General features: G+C 37.2%; 1 protein-coding gene across 10 annotated transcripts in view; it reads right to left on the minus strand.

The window, feature by feature from the left end:
- JAKMIP1 (janus kinase and microtubule interacting protein 1) overlaps positions 1 to 27,924 on the minus strand; it is a 103,331-nt gene that overhangs the window by 68,483 nt on the left and 6,924 nt on the right. For 9 of the 10 annotated variants that reach the window (XM_086746408.1, XM_086746402.1, XM_086746401.1 and 6 more), the window contains exons 2-3: positions 20,691 to 20,962; positions 7,732 to 8,226 (exon numbers count right to left, since the gene is read on the minus strand). In XM_086746408.1, the coding sequence (XP_086602534.1) occupies positions 7,732 to 8,226; positions 20,691 to 20,819 (624 nt within the window). In that variant the 5' untranslated portion in view covers positions 20,820 to 20,962. Of the gene's footprint in view, positions 1 to 7,731; positions 8,227 to 14,236; positions 14,253 to 20,690; positions 20,963 to 27,924 lie in introns of those variants that run through there. The other variant, XM_086746409.1, reaches the window with a different exon arrangement.

Below are 27,924 nucleotides of genomic sequence, written 5' to 3' on the forward strand. Positions count from 1 at the left end.
GCTGTATGCTTAAAAGCTTGTCAACTTTTCTACCCATATAAGTTTGTTTTTCCCACAAATGTTTTGGTGTCTCTCTCTCTCTCTCTATATGACATATACATATGTATATATGTACATACACAAACACATATAGCGTACATATACATGTATATAGACACATACACACATTTTGAAATATTTCCTAATTGTCATTTATGACTAGTGTAGACAAGCTGAACATCATTGGCTTTTATGATATTAAGTGAAATAACAACTAGTGGTCCCCTCATGACCTCTCAAGTTTAAAGGTTTAACCTGGTATTCTGTTACTACAATGTTCATTTACCAAAAAGCATCCAGAATTTGTAACTCTACCAAGCATAGCATTCATTTCTTTTTCATGCTTTTTAATGTCTGTTTTACATCACTAGGGAGCCATCCCCAAACTACACACCACTTACAAATATAAAATTGTTGTCCTATTTAATTCTCTTTTCTCCCAGGTACAATTTGATTACGTCTAAAGACTGGTTTTGCCTATCAGCTCCAAAATCCATACACAGAGTTAGACTTCTACCTGAGTTCTTATGTCATGCCTTAAGTCATTACAACACTCTCCTTTCTGAACTTAAATCAGTCCTGTCTGCTCACCACCCAGTGTGAATGCTGCTGTTGCTGCTGCTCTTTTCAACCACAAAACTCTAATCTCTAGATTCTCTAAGCTGTTTTTCTTTTTACTACATTAAACAAAAATAAAAATCACCTTCACTTTCAACAATGTTCACAGCCTAACTGGAGTGCATTCATCCCTTATTTAATAACAGGGTGCTATGTTCCCTCCTCAATACCAACTTGTCATATACACAGTCATGCATGTTCATGTTCTCCCTCATGCCACTGCTCCTGCTTGAAGAGATCCTCCACAAATATCCATTTAGTTACCTGATTGACCTTCCTCAAATCCCTCTTAAATCTCTCCTTTTCCATGACACCTCTAAAATACAAAAGGAAACTATGAAAAAAAAACCCTATAAATACTTAACAGTAATTACACTGCTGAGATCACAATCTATTGTCTGGTCATCAAAAATAATAGTTAAACTAACAAATCCTTGAGAATCAAAGACATAGGAAGCACATTGTAGAAATGCAGGAATTTCTTTACTGGAAGCGATGCAGGTAGGCCAAGGCCAGCACTGAGCTGAGGCTAATAAACCTGGACAGATCAGTTCTCACCTGATGATTCATTACCAGATTCTGAGCAAGGAGATGCCTTTCCACTGTGCTCCTCAGCCCCTCGCAGTCCAGGGAGCACGGTGCAAGCCCTGCCATGCCAGGTGCCTGCAACAGGTTTCTGCATCTGTGGCCCAATGTAGCTGGGACAAGCAACACATACCAACTGAAAGCTGACTGCAGTTATCTCCTCCTACCACTTCCATGTATTCCTCCTTACTCATTTGAGACCTCTCACTAAGTTGCAAAGGGTACAGACCATCTTTTCTTCCAACACATTTAGCACAATGAGACCCCAACCCATGCACTGGGCTTATTAAATCAAAAATATTATCCCAGAAATTCCTTCCAACTGGCCGCTTTGGTTTCAAATTTGTTTTCAGTTTAAAACAAATCTGCCTACTTTTTGCAGCTACACAATACAACAGGGTCACATGAACTCTTTTACATTCTGTTTTACATGGATTTTTAAGCATTTTACAATAGCCACATTTTTCTTTATCCAATTAAGCATGGTACAATTCAGCACAGAAAGTCTGTGACAGGAAGGCAGTGGAGCAATGTGAGGTTAGAATACATTTTCAGTTACATGCTTTGAGCAGAAAAGCAGCAGAACTATCCTCCAAAAGAGGATTTTAAAGAAAATAAGATCATCCACAAGCAGCTGTGGAGGGAAATTACCGAGAAATCACCTTGGATAGCATAAGTAACTCTGAGGCTCTTGGTTAAGACTACAGCTTTCTAAAGTATCATTTCTTAATTAATGGGTTCTGTGCTGTCAAATGTTAAGTGCAGAACATAGCAATTACCTGCATTATATCAATGAAGAGCTAGCATTTGTAGCCTATGTCAAAATTACAGTTTCCTAAGAACAGGTAGCTAACCACCTCCTAGCAGCTAAGAGAAACGAGCAGAAAGAAGTGTTTTAATAATATTTATCAAACATTAAAGAGAACCAAGCCAGCCACTGGAAAAAATATCCCCCTGCCAATTATCCTACACTTCAATAGCTACAGTGAAAGAAAGTCAGGGACCTTTGGGGGAACTTTAGCCTCTCACAAAGTTGAAAGAGAAATTCCCAGGGAATTAAAAGCTAGATCTATCAAGGCAGTGACATACTCAGTTTTCAAAGTGGAAAAAGCCAGCTGCTGCATTGCCAAGTGTAAGACCTTCCTCTTTACCCATCCTTATCACTGTTCTCTCCTAGCCAACTGCAGAACAAAATTCTACAGTGCTCTTCTCCAGAATAAATTGAATTAATCTTTATACTAAATGCTTGACACTGAAAATAGGGATATCTTGAGAGAAGGATTGCTAGTTACCAGGAAAAACAAAAAGGAGGTGCTACTCAAATAAACAGTTAAAGATAGAACTAAATGGAATTAACACCTTCTACATTCATAAAGAGACACTAACAACAGTATCCCACCTGGAAGGAGGAATGAAAATATTCCTGTGTTGTGCATAGCATTATTTACATCAGACACGGCCACCTATTTCAATAAATATTTGCTGCTTAATTAGGAACATTAGGGAAGAGGGAGAAAAGATGCCAGCCATCCAGTGGAGAAGTAAGGGTCATAGACACAGGTAGATGGGACTTATGCTTAATTTCCTCTGTAACTTTTCTAAACCAAAAGTCAATATTTTCTTCCAACAGCTTTTGCCACATATTTTTTTAAAGTGTGTAAATCTCATAGGTAAGGCATGTATTAAAAGTTTTGAAAAATTATACAAGAAACACTATATGGGCAGACAATTCCAGAACTTACTGATAGAAGTTTCTCACATCTTTCTCAAAAGCAACTTGCTTTATTGTAGCTGACTACAACCTCTACTGCTGAATCTCTCCTGTTACCTATTATGAGTGTTCATTGACAGAGGTATAACATAGTCAAAAGGACAGAAAATGTAGATGGACTAAGTAATCTAGACTTAAGGAGTTTTTCATTCAGGTGCCACACCATACATCATTTCTGTGGGATTTTAATACTGTTCCATATTTTGTAAAGAGATATAGAAGTCAGATTTGTGACCTACCTACCATAATAGAGTCCTTAGAAAATACTAAGAATAAACACAAAATGCTGAGCCTGCACTATAAAAAGCTTTCATCAGATCTGTTTGATTCAGGAAAAAACCAGCCCCCGGTGGAATGCTGCCCTGTTAGCTCCTGAGAGGACAATTATAAATCTTCAGAGGACAGAAAGCAAAGTATTATTTGCAGTCCTAAAATACTGGAGGTGCTGGAAGGGTCTTTGCAGGAGATTAGCTCAGCCTTGGAATGCAGCTGAAACACGTGTCTCAAACAGATGGCAAAATCCAGAGAAGCAGCCTACAATTTGATATCAGCAGCTGTGTGTGAGACACACGCGGGTTTAAGCGGCCGATAAGAAGCACACTCCAGCAGCTTCTACCCAACCATGGACAACTCCACACACTTCGATGATCCAAAACTCAGCTATCCAGTCTCAAAATCCAAGATTTTGAACAGGAAACAAAACTCATGCATATATGTCACTGCAGAGGTGAAGAAAGCCATGCCCCATCCTTCTTCTCAGAGCAGCAGAATGTAACCGAAAGATACGAATTTCACTGCCTTAAAATGGCAAAACCCTAGTAACAGGAATGCAGGAAAAAGTGAATGTTACTAGAAAATAATTGCCATCACTGCAAAGGGTGTCATTTTGGGTTTTGGTGGAGTGTTAAAACTTTTGCTCCTACTGTTTTTGATGTTTTACTGAAAAACAATTACTGCATCTCTTGGAAGGCAAAAGCTTTTATTTGGTCATCTAGATTTTACCCCTTCAAATTTAAAGACAATAACAAATTTTAATAATTTTATCAACTGCCCAGATGAAGAATGGAATGCACCATCCCCAGATTTGTGGATGATACCAAATTTGGGGAAGCTGTTACTACACTAGAGGACAGAAACAGCATTCAGAGAGACTTTGACACATTGGAGAAATGAGCCAAAAAAATCTCATGAAGTTCACCTGAGACAGATATGATGTCTGTCCCTGGGATGGTTTAAATTCCTGCAACAGAAAAGGCTGGACGCCAGTTGAAGCTGGCAGTTCTGCAAGGGGGAGAAAGAAAAAAGAAAGAAAAAAGGAAAGACTTTGGTGTCCTGGAGGGCGAGTTGGATATGGGTCAGTGGTGAGAGCTCACAATGACTTAAATCAACTTGATATTGGGGCACATGAGGAGGAGTGTAGCCAGAAGGATAGAGAAGCGATTTAGCCTTTTATTAAGCACTTATGAAACCACGCCAGGAGCAGCGCAGCCACTTTTGGGCTCCCAGCACAAAATAAAAAAAAATTTTACAAACTGGCACAAGTGCCATAAAACTGCAGGAAGGCCAGCAAGACCACTACAGGGCTGCAGCATACGGCATTCAAGGAATGGGGGAGGGAGCCAGGCTTGCTTAGCCAGGCAAAGAGAAGACTGTTTAGACTCAACTACTCAGAAAATATTGGCTGAAAAAATAAAGTAATAGCTATTCTTGCTTTCTTGTCTTATTCTCCAAGTTGCTTCTTTACTTTTAAGACATCTGTTTCATTTGTCTCTCCAGTTTGTCACTAGCTATTTTTACTTCCAGTTTCTTAGCTGCCAGCACATTGTGCCAATGTATACATACAGCAAGAATATATTTTCTTTGGGGGGAGGGGAACTAAATAAAGAAATAAAAATCCATGTCAACAAGCATTCCTTAAATTAATAAAAACATTTATAACACTGTTATAGTAAGTCAATTACAGGAACTGACAAATTCCAATATAATTTCATACTGCACAGAGAAAAAAAGTGTGTTATATTTTTTTGCCAAACAGGTATTTTACTTCCCCTTATTAGGCATTAGGATGTTCCCCATTCAATCTTGTTTTTTATTGAGGCTGATTGGATATTTTTCACAGCTCAGTTAAAAACTGCAAAGACATTCTCAAAATTAATTAATCATACTTCTAAAATACTGACATTTGTACAATACAAGCATGGCTGTTTATGCACACAATGTACTTGTATCCATATAGACAATGGATTTTCCATTTTTTCCTTTCTCACTACTTTCTTTTTTGACAGGAAGCCAAAAAAGGCAAGATTTTATTCAAATTAGTCATAGGTATTAAAATCAATGGTAAAAATATTGATTTAAATTTTTTAGCTGCAATATCTATATGAAATACATCTGCAAAACTAATCAGTGATCTAAAATGCAAAATAAATCACCCAAGTCTGACAAGACAATCAGACACAAAATCCTGATTTACTCCATCTGAATTTTAATAATAATTTGTTTAATACCAAAAATGCTGATTTCTTAATACCACCATAAAACACAACACACATACAAAAAAAAGCACATTAATTGAAGCTGTGTTACAGAACTGTGCTAATATTAATAAAGGTGCCTGCCACATCCTTGTCATTTCATCCCACAGGGGTAGGAACTGAACCAACCAAGTACCCCAAATCCACAGCTGATACGGTTAATCTGAAATTGAAGGCAAGGATCTCTTGCACTAATTAAAGTGGGGGTTGGAGAGGAGGGAAATATCCTGATGGTCTGATTCTGTAATCCCACTCCCAGAGGAAGAGAGCAGCCTCTAGGAACTCTGCAGTATTTCTTACCTTGCCCCAGATTTAAAGAGTGCCCTATGCAGTAACAACTGCCTAAATTGCTATGAATTCCTAGAAGAATCCCTTCTCTCTCATAAAAACAACCCACACAATTTAATGAAAAAATTGAAATTCATTATCTGAATGGAGCTGAGACACTACATGGCAACGCCAGGCTCCTGGTATTTCCTCCCTGTACTTCTCCTGAGGCGAGGCGAGGCAGGGGAAAGGTACAAACACCTCCAGTGAAAGCCCTGGAGAGATTGACACCAGGCTTCCTCTGAGGCTAGGAGGAGGTAACAGGGGTCTCCAAACACCTTTTTAGATGTACAGAGTAACAGAGGCCCAGTAAGGCTCCAATTGTAATTCTGAATGAATTCTTCGTATCGCAGCAGGACGAAAACTTCCACTCCGGAAAGGGAAGAGCTAGGCAGGTCCTTTACAACATCACCCAAAGACATGGCATAGGTGTGTTTACCGGGGCCATTTGCAATGACAGAATTTGGGGTGCCTCACCTTGCCATTTCTTGGGTTCAAGAAGGTTAAATGTAATTGGAAACTGTTCTCTAGAAAAACACAGGCCACAACACAGCAACCTTCTCTCCTCTTTAACACTTTTTAAAAAATTACCTGTACTTTATAGCCAGGATTTAAAAATTCTACATTTATAATATGGAAAAAAATATGAAAGAAACTATTTCTATAGAAACCTCACGTTGTCAGTCTTTGCAGTGGTCTTTAATTACTCAAGGAAATTATACCCCTGAGATCTCATCAACCTCCAATTTATTTAAAGCATAAATATTAACTGCATTAAAAGCTTTCATTGTCTCAGACAGAAAATCACCACCATTAAACAGATATTACACATTTGTAGCTTGCCCTCACCATCATTTTTCCTAAGGAACACCAGAAATAAGAGGACATATCTGTGAAAATACAAACTGATATTTTTCTTAAGAAAACTGATGTTTCATTCAATTTAAAGTCTGTACTTCTTGATATATGATAAATATTATGCTTATTATAATCTTAGATTTTATTTGCATAGCTATTGTACTGCTAGCTTAGATAGATTAACAGTCAGATATATACATAAACATGGAAAATACCATGGTGCCAAACAGAAGATTCTTTACATTTTACAGAGCTGCATAATTCGAAATATTTGGGGTACCCGCTGCTGGGAAATATTGCCTGGTTTTCAATTTTATATGAACAGCATAGTCTGCCATCTGTGCTGAAGTACTAGGATTTATGAAGCATGAAAAAAAAGCCTGCTGTCCTAGGCCCTACATTTTCTGCTGCAATAAAAAAAAAAAAAAACACTGAAATTGTAAAAAATAAAAAAGGCCAACAATGCTTAAAATCGAATGACCTGGATAATGATGCAGAAGAAGAAAATACATTGTCTTGTTTCAGCACAATTAGTTCCTCCAATATAAATGTAAAAGCTCTCTGAAAAGTTAGTTTTGCCATTTCACAAAGGTGTTCTTACACTGCCAAATGAGCAACGCCTGACTATTTTGATCAACCAGAATTTGTAAGAAAATATAGTTGAGCATGTGGGAAAGGAAAGTCTATTTCTTTGATTTGTTGAGAAAATTCATCCTAGAAAGCCCTGGTTCACTCATATTCTATTTGTTAGGACACAGAGCTTTGGATTAAGCTGAGCTAAACATGGAGCCAGGGTTCATATATGCTGTAAGGATATATGCTATATAGCTATATATGCTATAAGGAGAGGAAAGTAGCAGAAATTGTGTCCTATTGTAGCAACCAGCACTGACGAAAGATGTCACTGTAAAAGAGTGGTTTGATATTTGTGAGTACATACAGCAATATACTAATACCTGCTATAAATTGAAATAAGCATGCACTACTTAGTGAACTTACCAGCCTGCGGATCTCTCTCTCGCATTCCCGCTTTATTCTATTAATCTCATCCTGATGGGACTGGTAAGCCGTGCGCAGGTCAGCAGCCTTCATTTTATCTGCCTGCATAATGTTGTTCAAAGCCTCCTCAAGCTGTTTTTTGCCAGATTTCAGCTCCAAGATCTCCTGTTGCAACTTCATCCGTTCACCGTCAAACGCCTTGCGAGCCTCCTCCTTTGCTTCACTCAGCAGTGCCGTCTTCACTTTGTCAGCCGCCCCGTCCCGCAGGACATTCACTGTTGACTGCAAACGCTGAATTTCTCCATCTTTAATTTTCACCATTCTGGCTACCTCCTGCTCATGCTGCCGGATGAGTAGCTCTCTGACACTCTGAAGTTCCTTCATTTTCTCCTCGTGGAGCTTGGCTTTCAGTTCAGAAACGTAGGCAGTGTGCTTGTGCTGCTCCTGCTCCCTTTCTTGCTTAACCTCTTGGATTTTCTCTCTCAATTTACCCACCTGGAACATCAATATAAGTATAGATTAACAAGTGCTACCACACTTTTAAAAGTCACCAAGGGAGCTTTTTCTTAAACATTACTAAAAACTCATCCTGAATATTCAAAAGCAAAGATTGCATACCTGACACCTCTCTCTCCAGTAAATAACAATAGAGAATTAGAAAAAGCCTTGTGTGCGCAGGAATCTGCCATGGGGATGTGCTATTGGCAACAAGTTACTTCAGGGAATAAAATAAAACCAAGCAGCATCCAATCTAATTCTCTCCTCATCTCCTCCACCAATTGCCCCAGACTACTCTCATCCATAGCTGTGCTCTACAAGCAGATGGAAAATGAATCAAACAGAGAGAAAAGAGTTTGTGTTTATGTTGGGAAGGAAATGCTAGAAAGCTTTCTAATATTTAAAGGACCATACATCACAGATGCTCATAGTGACTTAGATCTTCACATACATTCAATTAATTTATTCCCACAACGTCCTTCTGTAGCTAAGCAGCACTATCACTGTTTTACAGATGGGATGCTCAGACAGGAATAAATTGATTTACCTAATTTACACACATACTGCCTTTGGGATTTGAGTCCCAAATTACTACATCCAAATCCACTACTTGACCTAAGGTACTTCTGCTAATCAGATGAGAAAGGATCTTGCCTTGAAGGAACAGATAGAAGACATCCCATCAACAAAAGGGTGTTCCTAGCAGTAGGAAGCTGGGGAATAAAAACTAAATTAAAGGGGAGGGGTAGGAGAGAAAAAAAAATACATTATTTTGGATTTCTCAATTTCTTAGCTGCTTTAATGGGAAAGTCTTTATTAGGTAAGTCAAAATAATTGGTCTTCTGAAAAATCAAGGCTACTCAAGGGGCTTCAGACAGAACACCCCAAAAGTGAGGCTATTCACAGTCCCTAGATACTTCAGAAAATATAGGCCAGTGACTCTAAGGGTTGTGGGGGAAGTAGGGGAAAGGTCTTACAGCCTATTATAGTAATACCCAGTGTGATAAAACCTCATTATAAAATGATGCTCAGCAGGCTGCATGGAAACCAATGCTTCTTCCAAGTGGAATTACATATTAATTTAGAAGAAAGAAAAAATTAAAAAAAAAAAAAAAAGAGAAAGGCTTACTTCTCTATTATAGTATACCAGAAAGGCTATAATGAATTTCATCGTGCGTAATGTCAGTAACATCTTTCTAGTATCTCTGTAACAGTGACTGACAAAATATGGGCTCTGCACAGTTAGAGGCAGAGATTTCAAAGACTTGTGTTTTAACCTTGAATGGCAATACAATCATACGTACCTAACAGTGCTTCATGATAAAAGGAGGCTACTGAGAAGCAGGCTGTCAGTCATTGACACAATATTCCTAGTCTGCTTGCACCTACGCTGTACAAAGCTGGGGTCTTTAGTCATACAATGCATTTAATTTATGCAAAGCTAAGCCAGAACTGCAACTTGCCTGAGATTAGTGCAGAAAGGATGGGAGATCTCTGTTAATATTCAGACTATCATTTACTATGAAGGTATAATTAAAACAATTTTTTTTTTTTTTTGCATGGCTCTGGATTCTACAGTCAAAACAAAAAGTAAAGGGTTAATGAAATGCAATAACACTAGTTCAGGAAAGGTCCAGAAACCTTCATTATTTTGTTTACTGAAAGCAGGTTGGTTCCAAACAGGCACTTTGAGGGTTTGCTAAAGCAAAGGAAAGGAAAAATGGGACATCTTAACTCAAAAGCCTTGGATGTAACTCATCCAACGAATCCAATTACTATTTAATTTAAGAGCGACCATAAAAATAAATCCAACATGTTACTCGTCAAACCCACAGCACTGACAGTAGGATTTCCAGAGTCTGAACTTCACCTGAAGTCTTCAGGCAGCAGGGCCAGCAGACTTTCCTGTGCAGAAGGTGTTGTGATCCTGTTATTTTCAACAGTAACTTTGAGAATTAACCAACTCTATCTTACCCTAGATTTTAAAAAATAAAATAAAATGAAAACAGAAAGGAAACAGGTTGGAGCAGGAGAGGGAGAAAGGTATCTACATTTTCATGAAAGTATCTTCTAGATACACTGTGGATTAAACACCAGCTGGGAAAGCACTATAATTACAGCTGTGGAAAAGGTAACAGCTCTGAATCAGACATCATCAGTAGATTTTATTGCATAGATACTGTGATTCTGTTCCAGGATGAATCAGATAACAGATAACATATCGTTATGAAGAAAGATGGATTTATCTATTTCTTTTTCTCCCAGCATAGTAGATCTGGCTACTGGAAATTATCCACAGGAGATAGCCAAGTATTATGTCTCCTGGTAGGATGAAATTTAGTTCCAAACCTGTAGTGGATACCACTGATTTTGAGTGCTTGCATTAGGATACCCAATTCCACAGCAGAGTCTAACACTTTCCCATCCCTGCCCATAGCGTGGGAGTTGGACTAGATGATCTTTAAAGGTCTCTTCCACCCCAAACCATTCTATGATGCTATAACAAAGCTATGCCACTTACTCACCTATTTACTGTCACAAGTGGATGAGTTTGTAGATAAATTTGCAAATGAACCAACACTCATTATTTATGTAAATCTATTAGTTATTAATCTATCTTAAATTTATCTTTGTTATTTCCTTACTAGTGAGCAAAGAAAATTGAAATAGAACTGAACGATGTAATGTAGCAACAATGACAGAGGAAAACAAACTGTATAATGGCATATATAAAGAACGTTAATGTACCGCCAGAACTACAGTAATTTAAAATTAGTCATATTGTACACAAAGCATGCAACTGAAAGGCAGTTTTCAATACAACACATTACTGAATGTGACTTCCTAAAAGCATTTTTAACATACAAGAAATGGATTCTGTAATTTTGGAGGAGTACACAAAATGGCATACTTGCTCAATATGTTTTGCCTTCCACTGATTTGAGGGAAGGCAACATCTATATGCATCGTTGTCTGTGAGAACACATATTAAACCACTCAGAGTAACTGCATGTTATCATATATCACTAGTCATTTTACCTACCTAGAAGAATACGAATTCTTCTAAAACCTTGGAATTTTTACACTGCATCTTAAATGCCTGTCACTCCTCATGACCCACTAATAAAAATGCATCCTAATTCCCAAGATCTTTAAAAAGTCTTTTCTTGTTATTGCTTCTTGTCAGAGAAGATGGAAAGTTAGATGTGTCTATTAGGTGTTCCCTGAAAGCCATAAGCCGTCCTTCCCGTGCTTTCTCCTTCCCTCTCTCCTGCACACTGTGCGGATCTGTAAACGTCTGGCTTCTACAGCAACTGACTTAATGAAAATAGTAGTGTGGCATTTCTCCATATGCCTAAGTCTCAGTTTCAAAATTAACTTAAACTTTAAAGCAATTTGTCTTTTTTTAATTTCCGCAACTTTTCTTTTTTTTTTAATTACGAAAGCTGTTCTGTTCATAGGAAGAAAATAATCAAGAAATGAAGCCAACAGGGAAACAAAGTCAGGCAGGATATCAGGGCACCAATAAAATAGGTATTTTCTGCCTTTCTAAATTAAATGTTTAATAATCAGTGCACATTGGTACAATAATGTTGCCAAAGCAGAAGCTAGCTTCTTGGAAAAAATAGTCAAACATCATTGCTTCTTCCCTTTCCTACGTCTGAGCAGTGCCTGAGAAAACTCTTGGAAGCTACTTATTTATTTGGTTTTGGAGTTGTTTGTTTGTGTTAAGTAATAAGTTTCCTTTCCTGAAAAAGTTCTCTATTTGCCTACCTCTCTTCAATCCCCTTGGCTCATTCCTCACGTATTTAAAGAAAGAATTAACTGGACAACATTTAACACTTCCACAATGCTTTGTGCAATGTAATTCTGAATTCAAAAGCTCAGTCACAGCACAGGTTATACAGCACAATCAAAACCACATGCTGGGAAGAAAATTTTATATCTTTCCATAATGACTTTGGAAACTCTACTATTTAAATTACACTAAAGAAATTTACCTTTTACATACTTGCAGGCTTCAAGGGAAATGAAAAAAAAAAAAGTTACGTCTACTGGTCTTCCATTTAAAAATATTACTGCATCTACACTAGCTTTTCAAAAATGAATTGAACTGTATTTGGATAACTTGTGCATGAAATTAGGGAATACGGAGTCATAGAATAGCTGATGTTGGAAAGAATCTCCAGAGGTCATCTAGTCCAGCCCTGCTCAAAGCAGGGTCAACCACAGCAAGATGCACTAGACTACGTCCAGCTAGATTTTTAATATTTCCAAGGACATAGCCTTCACAATCTGCATGAACAATCTGTTACAGTGTTCAGTCATCTCACAGTTAAAAAAAAATTACATTTAAATGGTATTTCTTATACTTCAGTTTATGCTCACTGCCTCCTGTCCTTTCATTGGGCAGCACTGTGAGTGTCTGGGCTTCTCTCCTCCAGCCTAAACAGTCCCAGCTCTTGCACGCCTTCCTTGTGCACCGGGTGCTCCAAGCCATCCACCATTTCTGCAGCCCTTCACTGGATTTGATCCAGTCTGTCCATCTCTCTCTCGCAATAGAGATCCCAGCACTCCAGATGTGGCCTCACCAGCGCTGAGCAGATGGGAAGGATCACCTCCCTCCACCTGCTGCCAGCACTCTTCCTAATGCAGCCCAGGATACCCTCAGCCTTCCTTGCTGCAAGAGTACATAAGTTGACGCATGTCCAGATACATTTTTTTTTCATCACTGCAAACACATGCTGAGCAGATTCAAGAGAAAGAAAACATTCACTAGCATTTTTTTACACTTCTCTTAAAAAAGTCTGAATTTACCTTGCTTTTTAAAAAAAAAAAATAAAGTGATCATCTAACTGTAAGTAACAGGACAAGAAATGAAGAAGTTGGAAAATTATCTCTGTGACTAAACATGGATTCACTTAATTGCAGCATCTACAGCAACATCTTGAAAAATTTCTTCCCTGCAACAGAGTAGAGCAATTGGAATTTCTTATTTTGGAAAGTGTGTAGAAAAGAACAATTTTTTAATACAGTCCTCATTTTCAGTGACATGACAAGGGACAAAATAACAAAATCAGTAAAAGAAATAAATTGTCTCTTTCCTTCTCTTTTTGGTATGTCCCTGGACACACAAATTCAATGGTAAGCAACACAGCTTAAGCCTGCTCCAACCCTGATCATCTAAAGAATTTTGATAAAACTTAATAGGAATACATTTTCTGGGCCTGATATTTAATATTCCTGAGTATCTTCTGCAAAGTGCTCTGAAATATCACTTCTCCATGGTAACACAAGGTTTCATTGCTCCATATTCAAAGCCAACTCAATTTACTGTAAATTAGACAGGGAAACACTGCCATTACCAGGTTGTAATCAGAAATACCAAATCAACTTGCAATATCCTTCTGAAATTCCAATTTGGCAGCTAAATCCTGCACAATTCTTGTTTTTCTCCTTCCCTTGTGTTTGCCCACACAGCAAAGAAATGCTTCCTTTGAGTAGACACCTCCTACCCTACAGCTGGCTAGAAAAGGAAAGTATTGTTGCCTTCCAAGCAATCTTCCTTCACCAGTGCCAGGGTCAAGGTGTTTAACTGTCTGAAAACTAATGAGCTATTGCTAGGCCACTAGGAAAGCTCTTTGTGACTAGGCCTTTTACATCCACATCAATCACGTCAAAACTGTAGGTGTCACCTCCATTGTTTGCCTGATCTTTTCCTGTTTATAAACTAAAAAAAGTTGATATTGAAATTGGAAAGGAATCAGCAGTCTCCAGTCATACCAGAAATCGACTTGGAGGGGACATAGGTCTAAAAGATTCATCCAGGAGATATGTAGATCTACTTGGATCAGCTTTAATATGTCTACACTGGTATGGTGTCCAAGCATAAGGAGGAGAAGCAACCCCAAAAGCTGAGTCTCTGAAAGGCACTCCACACACTACTACAGCAGGGAGCTGAGTAGAAACAGTACCAGTAATCAACGTCCATCAAACACAAACTCACACCTTGGTCTTCATAGCAGAGACTACTTAGGGCACTGGACAACTCATAACTGCTGGACACCTCAAGCTCCTACTTGGAAGTGATACAGCACAGTGATATATCTTGTAGCAAGAGAAAATTACTCTGCAACAGGCTGCTGTCAGAACAAAAAGATGAAGATGCTTAACATAAACGGCTAATAATTATTTGAATGGATTCCATCTGTCAAGGATAAATTCTCCATCAACTGGATTACAAGATATCTGTGCTAAAGTGAACAAACTTTAAACTATTTCAGGGGAAAAACATGCTAAAAATCTGTACTTTTTAGGATACAGTAACTTTTCTGTTGAGTATTAAACTTGCAAATGTAGATCTTTCAAACTTAAGGAAGACAGTGAAAGACTTCTGGAGAACTTGCAGGCCTGCAAGTTCTTTTTTTTAAAAAGATTTCATCTTTTTGTTGGTGGTGACGAGTGATCGCATCAGTCCACAGCCTAGGAAAATCTCCTGTCTTCTTTCCCAATTCTAGCATCATATTGCATCTTCTGAACGTAGCTCTTATCACTTCCAGTTTTCCAAGAATCCAACCTGGTTTGCCTTGTTTCTGCTTTTAGGCAACCACTTCTCCAAATCTCCTTCTCCTCTAATGTGAGCTCAGAAGTGGCAGAAGCAGCAGTCAGACATGACTCCACCATATCAGATGTTGCTTTGATGGAAAATGTGCTCACTGCTCAGTTACGCGGTCTAACCCCAGCCGCCAACTAAGCACCACCCAGCTGCTTCACTCACTCTGCCCCACTCAGTGGAGTGGGGGAAGAATTGGAAAGGTAAAATTGAGAAAAAAAAAAAAACAAACCTCATGTGTTGAGATAAAAAGTTTCATAATTAATAAGAAACAATAATGTTTTTTAAAAATCGTAACGAAAAGGGGAAAAAATACACACAGGAAAAATCATTGATTTGGCTCGATAATCTCAAAGGTCTTTTCCAACCTACATGATTCAATGGTTCTATGATGCTACGAAAATAAAATCCAAGAAAGACAAGTGATGCAAATGAAACAACTGCTCAGCACCAACTCACCGATGCCCAGTCGGTCCCCCAGCAGTGCCCCCTGCTCCAGCTTTATCTGCTGAGCATGACACCATGTGGTACAAGATATCCCTTTGGTCAGTTGGGGTCAGCTGTCCCTGCTGTGTCCTCTCCCAACCTACCTGCTGCTGAGGCAGTGTGAGGAACAGAAAAGGCCTTGATGGCTGTGTAAGCACTGCTCAGCAGTAAATAAAACATCCTGGTGTTAACATTATATTCAGCACAAATCCAAAATACAGATCCATACAAGCTACTATGTAACTGTATTCTAGCCAAAACCAGTACACTCAGTCACCATTTTTCCAGTCCATCTGCCTCTACTGCTTGCTTCATTTATCTATGATCTTACTCATTGTTCCTTCTCCATAGCAAAAAGCCTCCTGTGTTCACTCTTTATTCTGTCCATTTTCATAAATATCGTCTTCTTGTATGCCCATTTCCAGTAACAAATAAATTTTTAAAACTCTTTAAAAAGAATAAATAAAAAATCAAGGTACCATATGTACTGCAATCTTTCTTGCCTCAAGCATTTCCACTTCTGATAACCTTTTAACCTAAATTCTCAAGATTATGTGACAATATCAAAGGATCGCAGAAAGTGTGTTTCCATTCATATCTGAATATATGAAACTTATCTCTTTTCCCTGTACTATATTTGGATCCTCTAGGAACTTCTCGAGATTTCAGAAATTGTCCTTTTATTCCAAGTTCAAATAGTTTAGACATATAATTTGATAAGATACATTGATTTTAAAGGCCCTATGGTAGTTATGTGTGGAATTTTCCTGTAGATCACATTGTAACAACAGACTTTTAACGATCTCTTGCACTGTGTTTTCTGTTGACCTCTTCCAAGATGATACCATCAAAAAAGTTTAATTATTATACTCTCTTGTTGATTCTTCCAAGTTCATCATAATCATTACTTAATATCTGTGTATTGATGTCTCACTCCTATCCAGTATCTGTTTTACGTGGGTTAGAAATTGCATTATCATGTTTAGCATATTTACACTTTTAATAATTTCGAGTTCTGATTTAACAACACTGCCACATTTATTCTTAATAACATTGTTACTTACTGTCCAATATTTGACAGATTTCCAAAATTCTCTCATTTTAGTGATTTTGTTAAGTATTGAGAACTTACATTTATATATCAAGTGTAGAGAACAACTCAAATCAAATGCCCTTCAACTGCTATGAGGAAACCACCTACCCAAAGAGATGTGCTTCCTTTTGATCCCAGTCAGTAGTGGCAGGAGTAACTACACATGATTTTACCAATACTTCATCCATTTCACTGGTCCAAGAGGGTTGCCATATTTAATTTCCAATTACAATACTCTAGTGCCTCCTATTCAGTATACTCCTTGTAGTTCAGCTCCTTTCTTATTCTATACATAGCAGACAGTAATAGCATTCATTTATATATATATTCAGTATGTCTGGATTCTCAAATCAACAGCTGTTTTTAGAGTTCTTCCATGCATACTGGCCATAACTCATCTCCATACGACTTTTTAATCCCTGGTAAATAAAGCTGGTTTGACAGTATGACATGCTATCTCTTTTTTTTTTTTTAATTTCACATATTGAAAATAGATTTTTTTCAACTTATGAGGAATCACTGTTACACACAGATTCAACATCTGACATCAAAGCTCAAAAAAAGAGAAATAAATCTAGGAAAAGCATGAGGATTTGCAAAAATAAACTAAAATTGTGAGGTGATACAGTGGCAACTGAGTTGAAATATCTCATCGTCCTAACTCCTAGACGTGTTGTGATCTCAACTTTATAGATGTATAAGAATTGTACGAATGTGTAAATGTACAAGCAGAATATGGATATTTAAATGCAATAGCCAAGCATGGTGAAGATGAAGATGGAGCAATGGTGACAGCAAACACTACAACACCTTGCTATCAATCAGGAACAAAATATTACCCCAGGTATTGGAAGATTATCTTCTAATTTTTGCTAACCATCTCAGTAGGAACAGGTACATTGTAATACTTGTTCTAAATATTCAAGGATCTCGCTATAGGCATTTATAAAACCCCTGAGCTGATTCACATTTTCTTGACTCTGATTGCCAAGACGATGCTCTTTCACTGCAGCTCCTTCTGCTTCCTGCACCGAACTTCAAGGTTTAGTTAGAGCAAGTCCTGCCTCTATTTATGTTAAAATAAGGAATTTTTTTGTGCTTTCACCAACTCTTTTTGTTACTTGATACCCAAATTTGGGATGTTTGCCAAGCAAACGTTCCCACTAGCAGAGAGGGCAGTAGGTAAGCCTGTGTTCAGTTCACGCATTTCCTTCTCCAGGCTCTCCACAGATGGCAGTAAATCTACAATCCCAGGAGGACACTCTACTTATCAAGAGGCTGCCCAAACACCTCAAACAAATGTTCCCAAAACAAAAGGCAGTAAAAGGGAACTAAGGCAGGCCTGCAACTTTTGCCCCACCCTTAGGGCAGTGTAAATGGATCCAGCTGCTCATAAACACCAACAGCAAGATCCACAATTATGCCTATTCAAAGAACTGGAAACATACCAGTTTTGGATCAGGTATCTCATAAACAGGGAGCGGAACAATTATACAGGAGAAATTCTTTAAATGGCTCAACAACAAATGAAATAAAACTAACTAGGAAAATATGCATGAAGTTTTGGATGTCTCTTGGGTAAAATTTTATTTCAAAGTAACCAGTGTTTTGCAGGCAGAAGTATGTTAAGACCAATTTCCATTTGTGATGTCTCTCATCAGTTAGAAGGCTCTTCCTTAGATAAATCATTAATAGAGACATATACGTGAGGGATAAAATAGTTTAGGAGAATTAAATTAAATGAATTGGCCCCACAAGAGTTTATTACCCTTCCTAATAGAGTTTATGTCCCACAGGCCGCAGGGCTGTCTCTCCAGCAGCTTCAAAACAGTCCCTCTTACCTCTGTGCCAATAAAGCCATCTAATTTATTTAGAATTCTCAAGGCACAATGTTTTTACTTTTCTGATACTAAAGTGTAATTTCTGTTGGTTTTGCTACTCATTTTTTAAGCTGGAGTCTAAAGAGGAAAAATCTCTATGGCTTTAATTTACTCACCTTGTCAGCCAAGGCATCCTATATAACTGCTGCACAGAAAGCCGGCTGTTGCCCTGATGGTGGGAAATAAGCTACACAGCTCAATTCTCATTAAATGAGTTAGAGCAAACACCACAGTGAAGATGTGGGAAAGAGTTTGATGACCTCTTCACCCCCATCCTCCCAGAAATGCAGTCTGACATGCTGCAGAATTTACTATGGACTGCACTGGATATTTAGGAGGATCTTAGAGCACTCTGTAATTTCCCCTTTCTTACTCACCTACACATTACGTGTGTGAGCCCACTCACATGTATGTGTATGTGCACAGTACACAGGATATGTCTTCTATAACAACTCCAATACTCCAGAAAATACGAAATTCTCAAACTGTAGATAGATGAACAGGTAACCAAACTGAAGCCACTCTTAACCAGACTGGATATAGGTAAATAAGCAGACTAGTTTATAGTAAACATTCCTACAGCTGTCACGGTCTTGTAGCTACACTTTATTCTTAATTGAATCAGGGTTAAACTTGACACTATTAGAGGCAGAGCACCAAACCTTGAAGCATATCAGAGCTAAACTCTTCTTAGTGTTCATGTAATATTTTTGTAGATTTTTTTTTAGAATCTGAGTAATTCAAACACTCAAAATTAATGCATTCTTCTGTCCAAAGCATAAGATAACTTTATAATTATGTGCTCTTTTTAATGCAATTAAAAGATTATAATAAAATTCACATCTGTATGTCCACCTAAAAAGTGATACGGAACAGAACAGGAAATAAGACATCTAAAAAGAAAAACTGACTAATATAAATGTAATGTACCATCAGCTCACAAGTCCCTTTCCAAACAGAAGCACTGAGACACTAAAAATGACAGTGAAATAATACAATTTACCAGCTGGTAAATTCAATTTTAGAGGGTATCAGTCACCAGTAAATTTCATGGTGTGTGGTTTTAAGAAGCAGAAGTAGTTTGTGCCACTCTTGGTTTATAATTTATTCTCATTATATCAAACAAGAGTGGGAGAAGTTGTCCGAGGAAGCTAATAGCAAAAAAAAATCTGACTTTCCTGTTCACTCATCAATACTGCTGACCCTTAAGAAATATGACTTTCTGCTTTAGTCTGTGAAGAAGAGACATTTCCAAGGCAACACAAATTTAATTGGCTGATATATACTGAAACTATTGTATCAGTCAAACAAGAATTAAAGCTTTATTGTTTTGTTTTCCTCTGTAAGGAATAAATTTTGAAGATTATATTTGTAGGGGTTTTTTGTTTGTTTTTTAATTAAATTATGAAAAATAAGACCATTCAAAGATAAGTATCACACAAGGCTGTTAAAGAAACTGGAACATACAGGAGTATTATTAGTCAGGTGTTCCAAATTTTACACTGATATAAAGGAACAAGGCTAGGAAAAGAAAAGCTATGCGCTATAAAGTGAACACATTTTCAGTGCATACTTGTTCCACTGGTAAGTCCTTGAGACTTGCAACTATTGCCAAACACACACAGATAAATCCATCTCCACATGGATGCATCTCCAGGACTGGCTTGTGCAAAGTCAAAATCTCAACTGAGATTAATAAACCATTAGAATATAAATAACCTTATTGGCTTGTTCATATTTTAAACTGCTACAGAGATACGTAAAAATAAATGCTAATCTTTATAAATATATATGTACCTCATGAATTAACAACTTCTCCTAGGTGCTCTCTTGATTACTCAAATATCTGTTGAACACGTGCTAGACAGACAGACAAACACTGATGGATCTGTTTCATTGGCCATCGGATGCATCATTGAACAGCTCAGAGCAATGGCACACACGACCTCAGCAAATCAAATCAGGACTTCTACACAGATGATTTCCAGTTAATTTACATTCTGCATAGGCATTTAAAGTGGCATGCTTTGAATATGGTGCTGGTGTTTGAAAACATTTCTTTTTACAACATACAGTTTTCAGTGCTAAGATCAAATACAAAACTCCCTTCTTGCCTTTAAGTCACACTAAGCTATTGCCGTTTGTATTGCTGTGACTGCAAATTTCAGTGACTGGATGTCTGGGGATATTCTCTTCCTTTTGCACATTATTTAAAATAGTTGACACCAATTTCAGTTCATTAGCCGTTCCTCTGATTTCACTTCTTTATCACAATGTTCTTCTTTTAAGGCTTACGCATTCTAGTAGTGAATTATTTTGAGATTCAGCTCTGTTGGTTTTTAACAGGGCTACTGTTAAGAATCCTCACAAAATATACACAGACAAATACCTTGCTTTTTTCTTGCTGAAATTCTATCTGGATGTTGGTTAGTTTAGTCCGTAGCTCCTCATTAGCAGCTTGCAGGGCTTCAGTCTCCATGTCGGACTTCTCTCCCTTGGCACGACTTTTCTTTGACATAATTATTTTTGAAGTTTAAAATAAAATCTTTGCTCCACACTGAGCTGCCAGCTAGTACCTTCTGCCTTTAGCATTTAAGAGTCACGTAGTGTTCAAAATCTTTCACACAAATCTCTGACATCATGGGAGCAGCCTCTCATATCCTGGAACAGACAAAGTAGTGGGAACAGAATTAGGCTACAGCACTGAGCAGAATCAATACTTTCATTTATAAAAAGCAATTAAAAAAAAAACAGCTATACAAATCATTTTCTGAAGTAGCTTAAGTGAAACCATTGTTTTGCTTTGTAATATCAGATGTCTTTCCTTCCAAACTTAATAATTGATTTATATGTAATAAAATTTAATCTGTTTCTTAAAATTCATTATAGTGAGCATTTTAAAATATAATTAATGAAAAAAACAGGAAATTTAATTAAATTTTAATTTTATTTATGTATCAAACCTACCTTACAAAACAAATAAACACTGGTACTACTGTGATTTTACACATAATTGTTGATTCAAGAAAAGTAACTTGGCAATGTTGAGGTTGGGGTTGTCTAGATGACCTTTGAAGGTCCCTTCCAACCCTAACCATTCTATGATTCTATGTTCTTACAGTAACTTGAAACAAAGAACTCCTCAGTGAGTAGAAGAAACTTGAGGAATTATTTTTCTTAATACAGGGTTTTCATGCTATTAATCTACGGAGTTTCTATGATGATAAAGACTAAAACTAAAGACTATTTAATCAATATTTTTCATCCAGAATCCTTAATTGTACGGAAAATTTGGATTCAAAATCAGTTGCTAGTGTTATTTCCCTGGTCAATTTGTAAAGAAAATCTAAAATAACACAGATGTGCAAATCGATCTATCATAATTCCACAAAATTTACAATAGTGGAAAGAGAAATGAATTGTTCCTTATATCAAAGGCTATCTGAAGTATTCACATACTATCAAGGAAATATTCCTGAAATCCTTAGTAAAATAAAATTCCTGATGCAGCATGATTATATATGATTTAATTCAGTTGTTGATTAACGTAAGTTAAGGAAACCAAAAACATCCTTCATTGGTCCGACTACATTAATTTTAACCTCATTATATCCCCTCCCATATCAATTACAGTTTGGAATAAAGAACATTTAAGTGATAGACATATTGGCTTCTCCATCAGTAGAATGAGAAAGTGAGGTAACTGTGCTTGATGTGGATATACATGACATCCAGAGAAATGAAAAAGAGATTTGAAATATGGAGTGTTTTGAAATTGCCACATATATTTTATTCAGTAAATATAATCTCTCCTGACCATACCATGTTCCCAAGCATATTATGAAGATCATTCAATATGAACATCTAAACTTATATTTATGCCCTTTAGGTGATGGCCTGTCTCTGAAGTCCTGGTCATGTAAAACTCTCAATGACTGCAGAGTTCATGTTCTATCCCAGAGTCACCATCACTCAAACTCTAACAAATCACATCCTATGGTAAGGTACCAGAATAATGCTGCAGTCTACCTTTGAAAATTTGGGGTCTAAATATAATATGCATTATTTAAAGATGTTCAAATTACATTTAGCAATTAAATTAGCCTTAAAAAACAAAGAGTTCAGCACTCCTCTTTGAAGTACCCTTTAGAATTTAAAAAAATGGGAATCAAAACATTGTTCTCAATCTTTTTTCTGTAACTCAGAACAGTTAAAAGTTGTACCTTTCAGGCAAAATAAAAGCTTAGACTCAGAACCTGAAGAAAATCACCCTCTTGTCTTATAGGCATTAAGAAAAAAAAAAAAAAAGAAAAAAAAAAACATAACCCAAAATGACCCATCAACCTGCGTTGGCGGACATAGAAACATTACCATTTTTACTCTTCCCTAGATACATCTTCCAGTCTATCTATTTCAAAAGCAGGAACTATGGCAACACAAAGCCTCTCTATACACTCAGAGAGGCACAAAGCCCAGACACATAAGGGCTACAGCAGAAGATCTTGCATCTTGATTCCCGAAAAGGTTAGAACAAGTGAGTGCCTAGATTCCCTTCTAGTTGACTACCTACATTTACTGTTTGAATAAAGGTCAGGATAAAAAAAAACCAAACTTGTAAACACAGTGAGAAAAAAAGAAGGAAAAATATTCTACTCTGACAAAATTCTATTTTACTGCCTCAGAAGTTTCAACCAACAACCTATTTATTAACTCACCATATGTTAGTTGAGAGGCAAGTTCATGAATCCACCACAGTACAGTCCCACAATCACTCCATGAATTAAAATAGCCACTTCTTCCACTGTGAGTTCTACACACTTATTGTAAACCTTAAGATCATTTGAATATATTTTATATTTCACCAAAAAAAAAAGGATAGGAAAGAGTAATGGATTCTAAATCACAAGACACCTTTTCAGCAGTCTCTGGAACATACCAAGTGTCTCACTTTACTTGATAGGTATAGGGGCACTTGTACTTCAAGAAAAAGAACAACAACAAAAGAAACAAACTTGATTGGATTTAAATCAACTTTTCAACTGTTTAGGAGATTGACATGTGAGAGATCAAAACATTTAACATGATTAACAAATCATTACTCCACTTGTGTTAGGTGTTTTAGAAATCCATTAAATTTCTAAGGTACCTGGAAAACCAGTCATTCAAACAGTGTTCCAATCATAACTTCCAATTTCTCTTCTATTTGCTTTACAGATTTAAAGGATGTATTTTATCACTATCTCAATCTATTCCCTGGTTTTAGCAAGAAAGGCCTAGAACTAAGTAATGAATTGCTATATGATGCCTTTAGATATGAAATATCAATAAAACATAATAACAATGAAAAATGTATTACTGCAAAAAAAAGGTGAAAGTATATAATCAAAGAATTTTGATTAGTTAAGAGTAAGAAAGGAAGCAACTGAATAATTTCTGGTGAAAAATAACTCGGTTTAAAGAAACACAAGTATTTAAACATGGTTCTGTACTGAATACATGAAAATAAGTGGAGGGTTATATATTTAGAGAGTGAGTCTTACAGCAATAAACAGTAATCAAGAGGAATAGTAAGTACATTCAGAAACTCAAGTAAGAAATACAGATAAAGTAACATGGTAACAAGAAAAATTTACTAAATGGTGTCATCCAAAATTCAGGGTTCCCTGAATTGATTGATTCAGACTTAAACATCAAGTTGAAGCTGAATAATGTTTTTTGGAAGGTAAACTTTTTAATGAGTCATCTCAGTTGAAAAATCAAGCAAAAACACAGGTACGGGGGCAGGAGGAGGGGAAAGCTTCTTCATCTAGACACTCTGCCTCCACATAAGTACTATTTTTTCATTTTACTTCAACCTTTCTCTTATAATACTGCAGGGTCTGGGCTACCCGTAACCATTATTATGCTTGTGAACATGAGATGTAAGTACATTCCTAGCACAATTCTGAATACTCAAGAAGTTAAAAATAAATGTTATTACCCTTGTACTGGACAATATTAAATGCAATGGACACAGGGACAACGTTAACTTCAGAAGTAACTGCCAGTTCACCTATGCTATAGTTCAAAAACCAGTCATAATCCACCAGTGAGTGTACGGGAAAGACAACATTCACAGCGCTCAGTGCCCAAGGTGCATTTCTCACAAGGTTCAGATGACCTACATTTGCTGCTTCAATTCTCAGTTCTGTGTAATAAAGCATGACTGAATGGATAAAGGCAAAAGCATCTCTAGAGGATGTAAATTAATACTTTTCCCAGACAAAAAAAAAATATAAATACAAATTATTAGAATAATTTTCTAGGTATATTGTAGACCAGTCACATTTTAGATATCCATTGGTTGGTTAGCTACCTACAGAGACAGATCTATTTCTATAACAGCAGAGCTTTGAAGGGTTATTTTAGATCCTATCCCACTTAGGGAAACACAGAGCTTCCTTACAGAGGAACATTTTTGTAAGTGCCACTTGTGTTTTTTTTGGTGGATAAAAAAACCCCCATCTTTACTGTTAAGTAACAGCTCCATATTCATTTCTGCAGATTCACAGCCTACAGTCCTGAGCCGTTCTTGCTTTAATAACAATATACCTATAGCTCCAAACTATATGTAAAGCAATTACTAGGAAGCTGCAAGTATTTTTAATTGTTGTTTTGCAGAAAGAGCTCATAGTAATGTAATCCTCTTGAGTACAGTTAAACAGAGGTAACTTCTTTGCTTTATAGAGATTCTAGTGCAGCATGATTTAGACTTCTATGACACCTCTCTCAGAAGGTTCCATAGCAGGTGATATTTTGTGGATGAGCACAGTATTTGTAAGTCAGTCAGCTCTTCTGCTAATAGCAATTGCTTCCGTTATTTTTTCAATGGCATCTCAAGATAGGTGATCTGACGAGATTCTGCATCCCCACAGTGTTTCAGAAAATTCCCATTGCGCCAGGGAATTATTACCCATGTTTTAAGATCCCATCACAAACCGCTATCTTCCAGGTCCTTACTGAGCAGTCAACAGAACTAGATTTGGCAAGTTCCAGAGTGATTTTCACCTATGTATTCATTTTCTCTTCAGTTAATTGGTTGCCTGTGTCATGTATGCATCTGTTAAAACACATGCAACTAAAATACGTTTCCAAGTCACTGCATACCACCAAAAAAAAAATAATTATCAAACTCATTTAAACTCTATGCACACACTCAAACATATGTGTACCTACTATTGGCAACCATCTAACACTGAATAACTGTTTTTGGTTGGTACTGCTGCAGGCCAGTGGCTAGCATCCAGTACATTAATGGCTTCATTCTAGTCAAAGGACATAAGCAGCACACCAAAAAAAAAAAAAAACAAAACAAAAACAAAAACAAACAAAACAAAACAAAACAAAAACAACCCTAGCTCTTAATTTACAGGAAATCATCACAAGTAAAAGGCAATGTTTGAGATGAAGAGGACAAGACAACGGGAAGGGAAGGAATCATACATGCATTTAGTTACCAAGATTAATTTTAACTTATTATGTACACATTTTTTCAAAATCTGTGTTAAAGCTATTTATAGAAGGGACAGTATCTTCCAGTAATCCTTGCAAGCCATTTAGAACAGGAACCACAGAACAGTCACATGATGGGAAAAGATTTAAAGGAACAACAGGGCTCTGACTTTACAGATTATTTTTGAAGGCAACTGAAGGACTAGTTCAAAAATGTAACTCTGAATGGACTATTTACTATGACAACAGACAATTGTCACTGCCATTTCACTGCCAAGCAGCAACAGAAATGCAACCTTTTGGGTGCAAAAATGCTAACCTCAGATATGAGACCCCTGCCTGACATCCTGACACTGATAATCTCCCCACATTGCCACAGTTGCTCAAGTCAAAGCTACTGGAGTAGCAGAGAACAATCAAAAATAAAAATTTTACATAATGGGATGGGAATAAAAAGAAGAGGCAAGTATGCTCAATGAATGTGTTTGGACAACACCACAACTTGTCTGGAGACATCTACACATTGCCCAGCAAGCAGTACCAAGCTCGGCTCTCTTTCAGAGTCAGAGACCTTTAGGGTGCCGGGTTAACTGCAACCCCAGCAAGGCAGCTTTCCCTGTCATCTCTGTGGCAATTCCTTTTTTTTTGAGCACACACAGGAGACGTGACCAGCTGCCTGCCGTCTAGCGCAATGTATGACCAACCTCCTCCTCTTCCGATTGTGCCCTGGGTGTGATGCAGGGAGATTCTTGGGCTTTCACCAAGGACCAGCACTCCCTTCAGAGCACAGTATTTAAGAGCAAAAACAGGAGCAGGAGCAAAGGGCATGTTGTAGCATTTCCCAGTCAGAGCTAGAGAAATGGTAAATACAGAGACAGATTCTAATATCTTTATTCACTGTCACTAACACACCACAGATCAATCATTCTGCCAAATTTTAAGCCTTTGGATTATACTGGCCCATTTCCATTTAGTTATTTATCTGATTTTTGCAGGAAGGTTCCTTTGATTTTTTTTTAACCATCATTATTATTATTTTTACTGTAGAGGGCTAGAATAGTTAAAACCTGAAACAAAAAAAAAAAGAAAAATCCAGGGATGACAGCTGTGTAGGAAATGTGCAAGACAACTGAAAGGCCTGCGGAGAGAGGTTCAGATTCCCAATTGCTTGACTCAAGAGAGAGATGGAACCTCAGTGAAAGCAAAACGGGGGTAGTCTAACACTTTACTAAATGCTGAATATTTATTAATTTGTAAATCAACAGGATAGACTTGAGAGGTCAGGTAGGTATAAGGAGGAGAAAAGGCTAGATGTGATCTAGTTACCAGCTGAACAGTGAAGCAAACAGAGGTGGCATGATTTGATTCTACCACCTCTGATCACAAGAATTATTGTGTGTAATTAATCACCTTAGCTAAACCTGCAAGCTACCTCGTACTGTGCCAGTCAGGCCACATTCCCACCTTACTGCTCCATCACAGAACAATTGAACAGCCATGTGCAGAGCAGCACAAGCACATCAGTCAGCACAATTAAGAAAGTTGTAACTCCGAGCAGGTTAATGACAAAACTTCCTCAAGTAGCAAGGGGCAGCTCAACTGACAAATATTCTCTTTAAAATCAAGACTCTTAGCCAAGATGAAGGTTTCAGCCTATTCCAGTAACAAAGGAAGACTGATAAAAGAGTATGCTTTGTTTTTTCCAAAGACGCCATCATGCTCCGCTATTAAAGCCAAGTTACTTCATTCCTGAGATCAAAATAAATATATACACTACAGATTCGGCAGTGCTGTTGCTTAAATTTTGAAGAGTGACAGAATCCGCAAAAAGTACCTACCTGTCCTCAGGAATTTAGGACCTCAAATTTATGTTTGATTGCTTTATCAAGGACTCCTGCTCAACTTCAATGTTCTTGAAGTAAGACACCCCACATTCAAATCTAATTTCAAGTCTAACTGGATAATAAATAATAATAATAAAGATTATTTTATGGGCAACACATGGCCTAAGGCTTGATGGATTTTGGTTCCATCTACGGTTCTGTCACAGATTCCTTGTATGACCTCAAACAAATAACTTGATCTCTCAGTAAAACTGATACACTTGTCTACCTCAGAAAGATATTCCAATG

The sequence above is a fragment of the Chlamydotis macqueenii genome, chromosome 4 (assembly GCF_036417535.1).
Source record: "Chlamydotis macqueenii isolate bChlMac1 chromosome 4, bChlMac1.mat, whole genome shotgun sequence".
NCBI lineage: Eukaryota > Metazoa > Chordata > Aves > Otidiformes > Otididae > Chlamydotis > Chlamydotis macqueenii.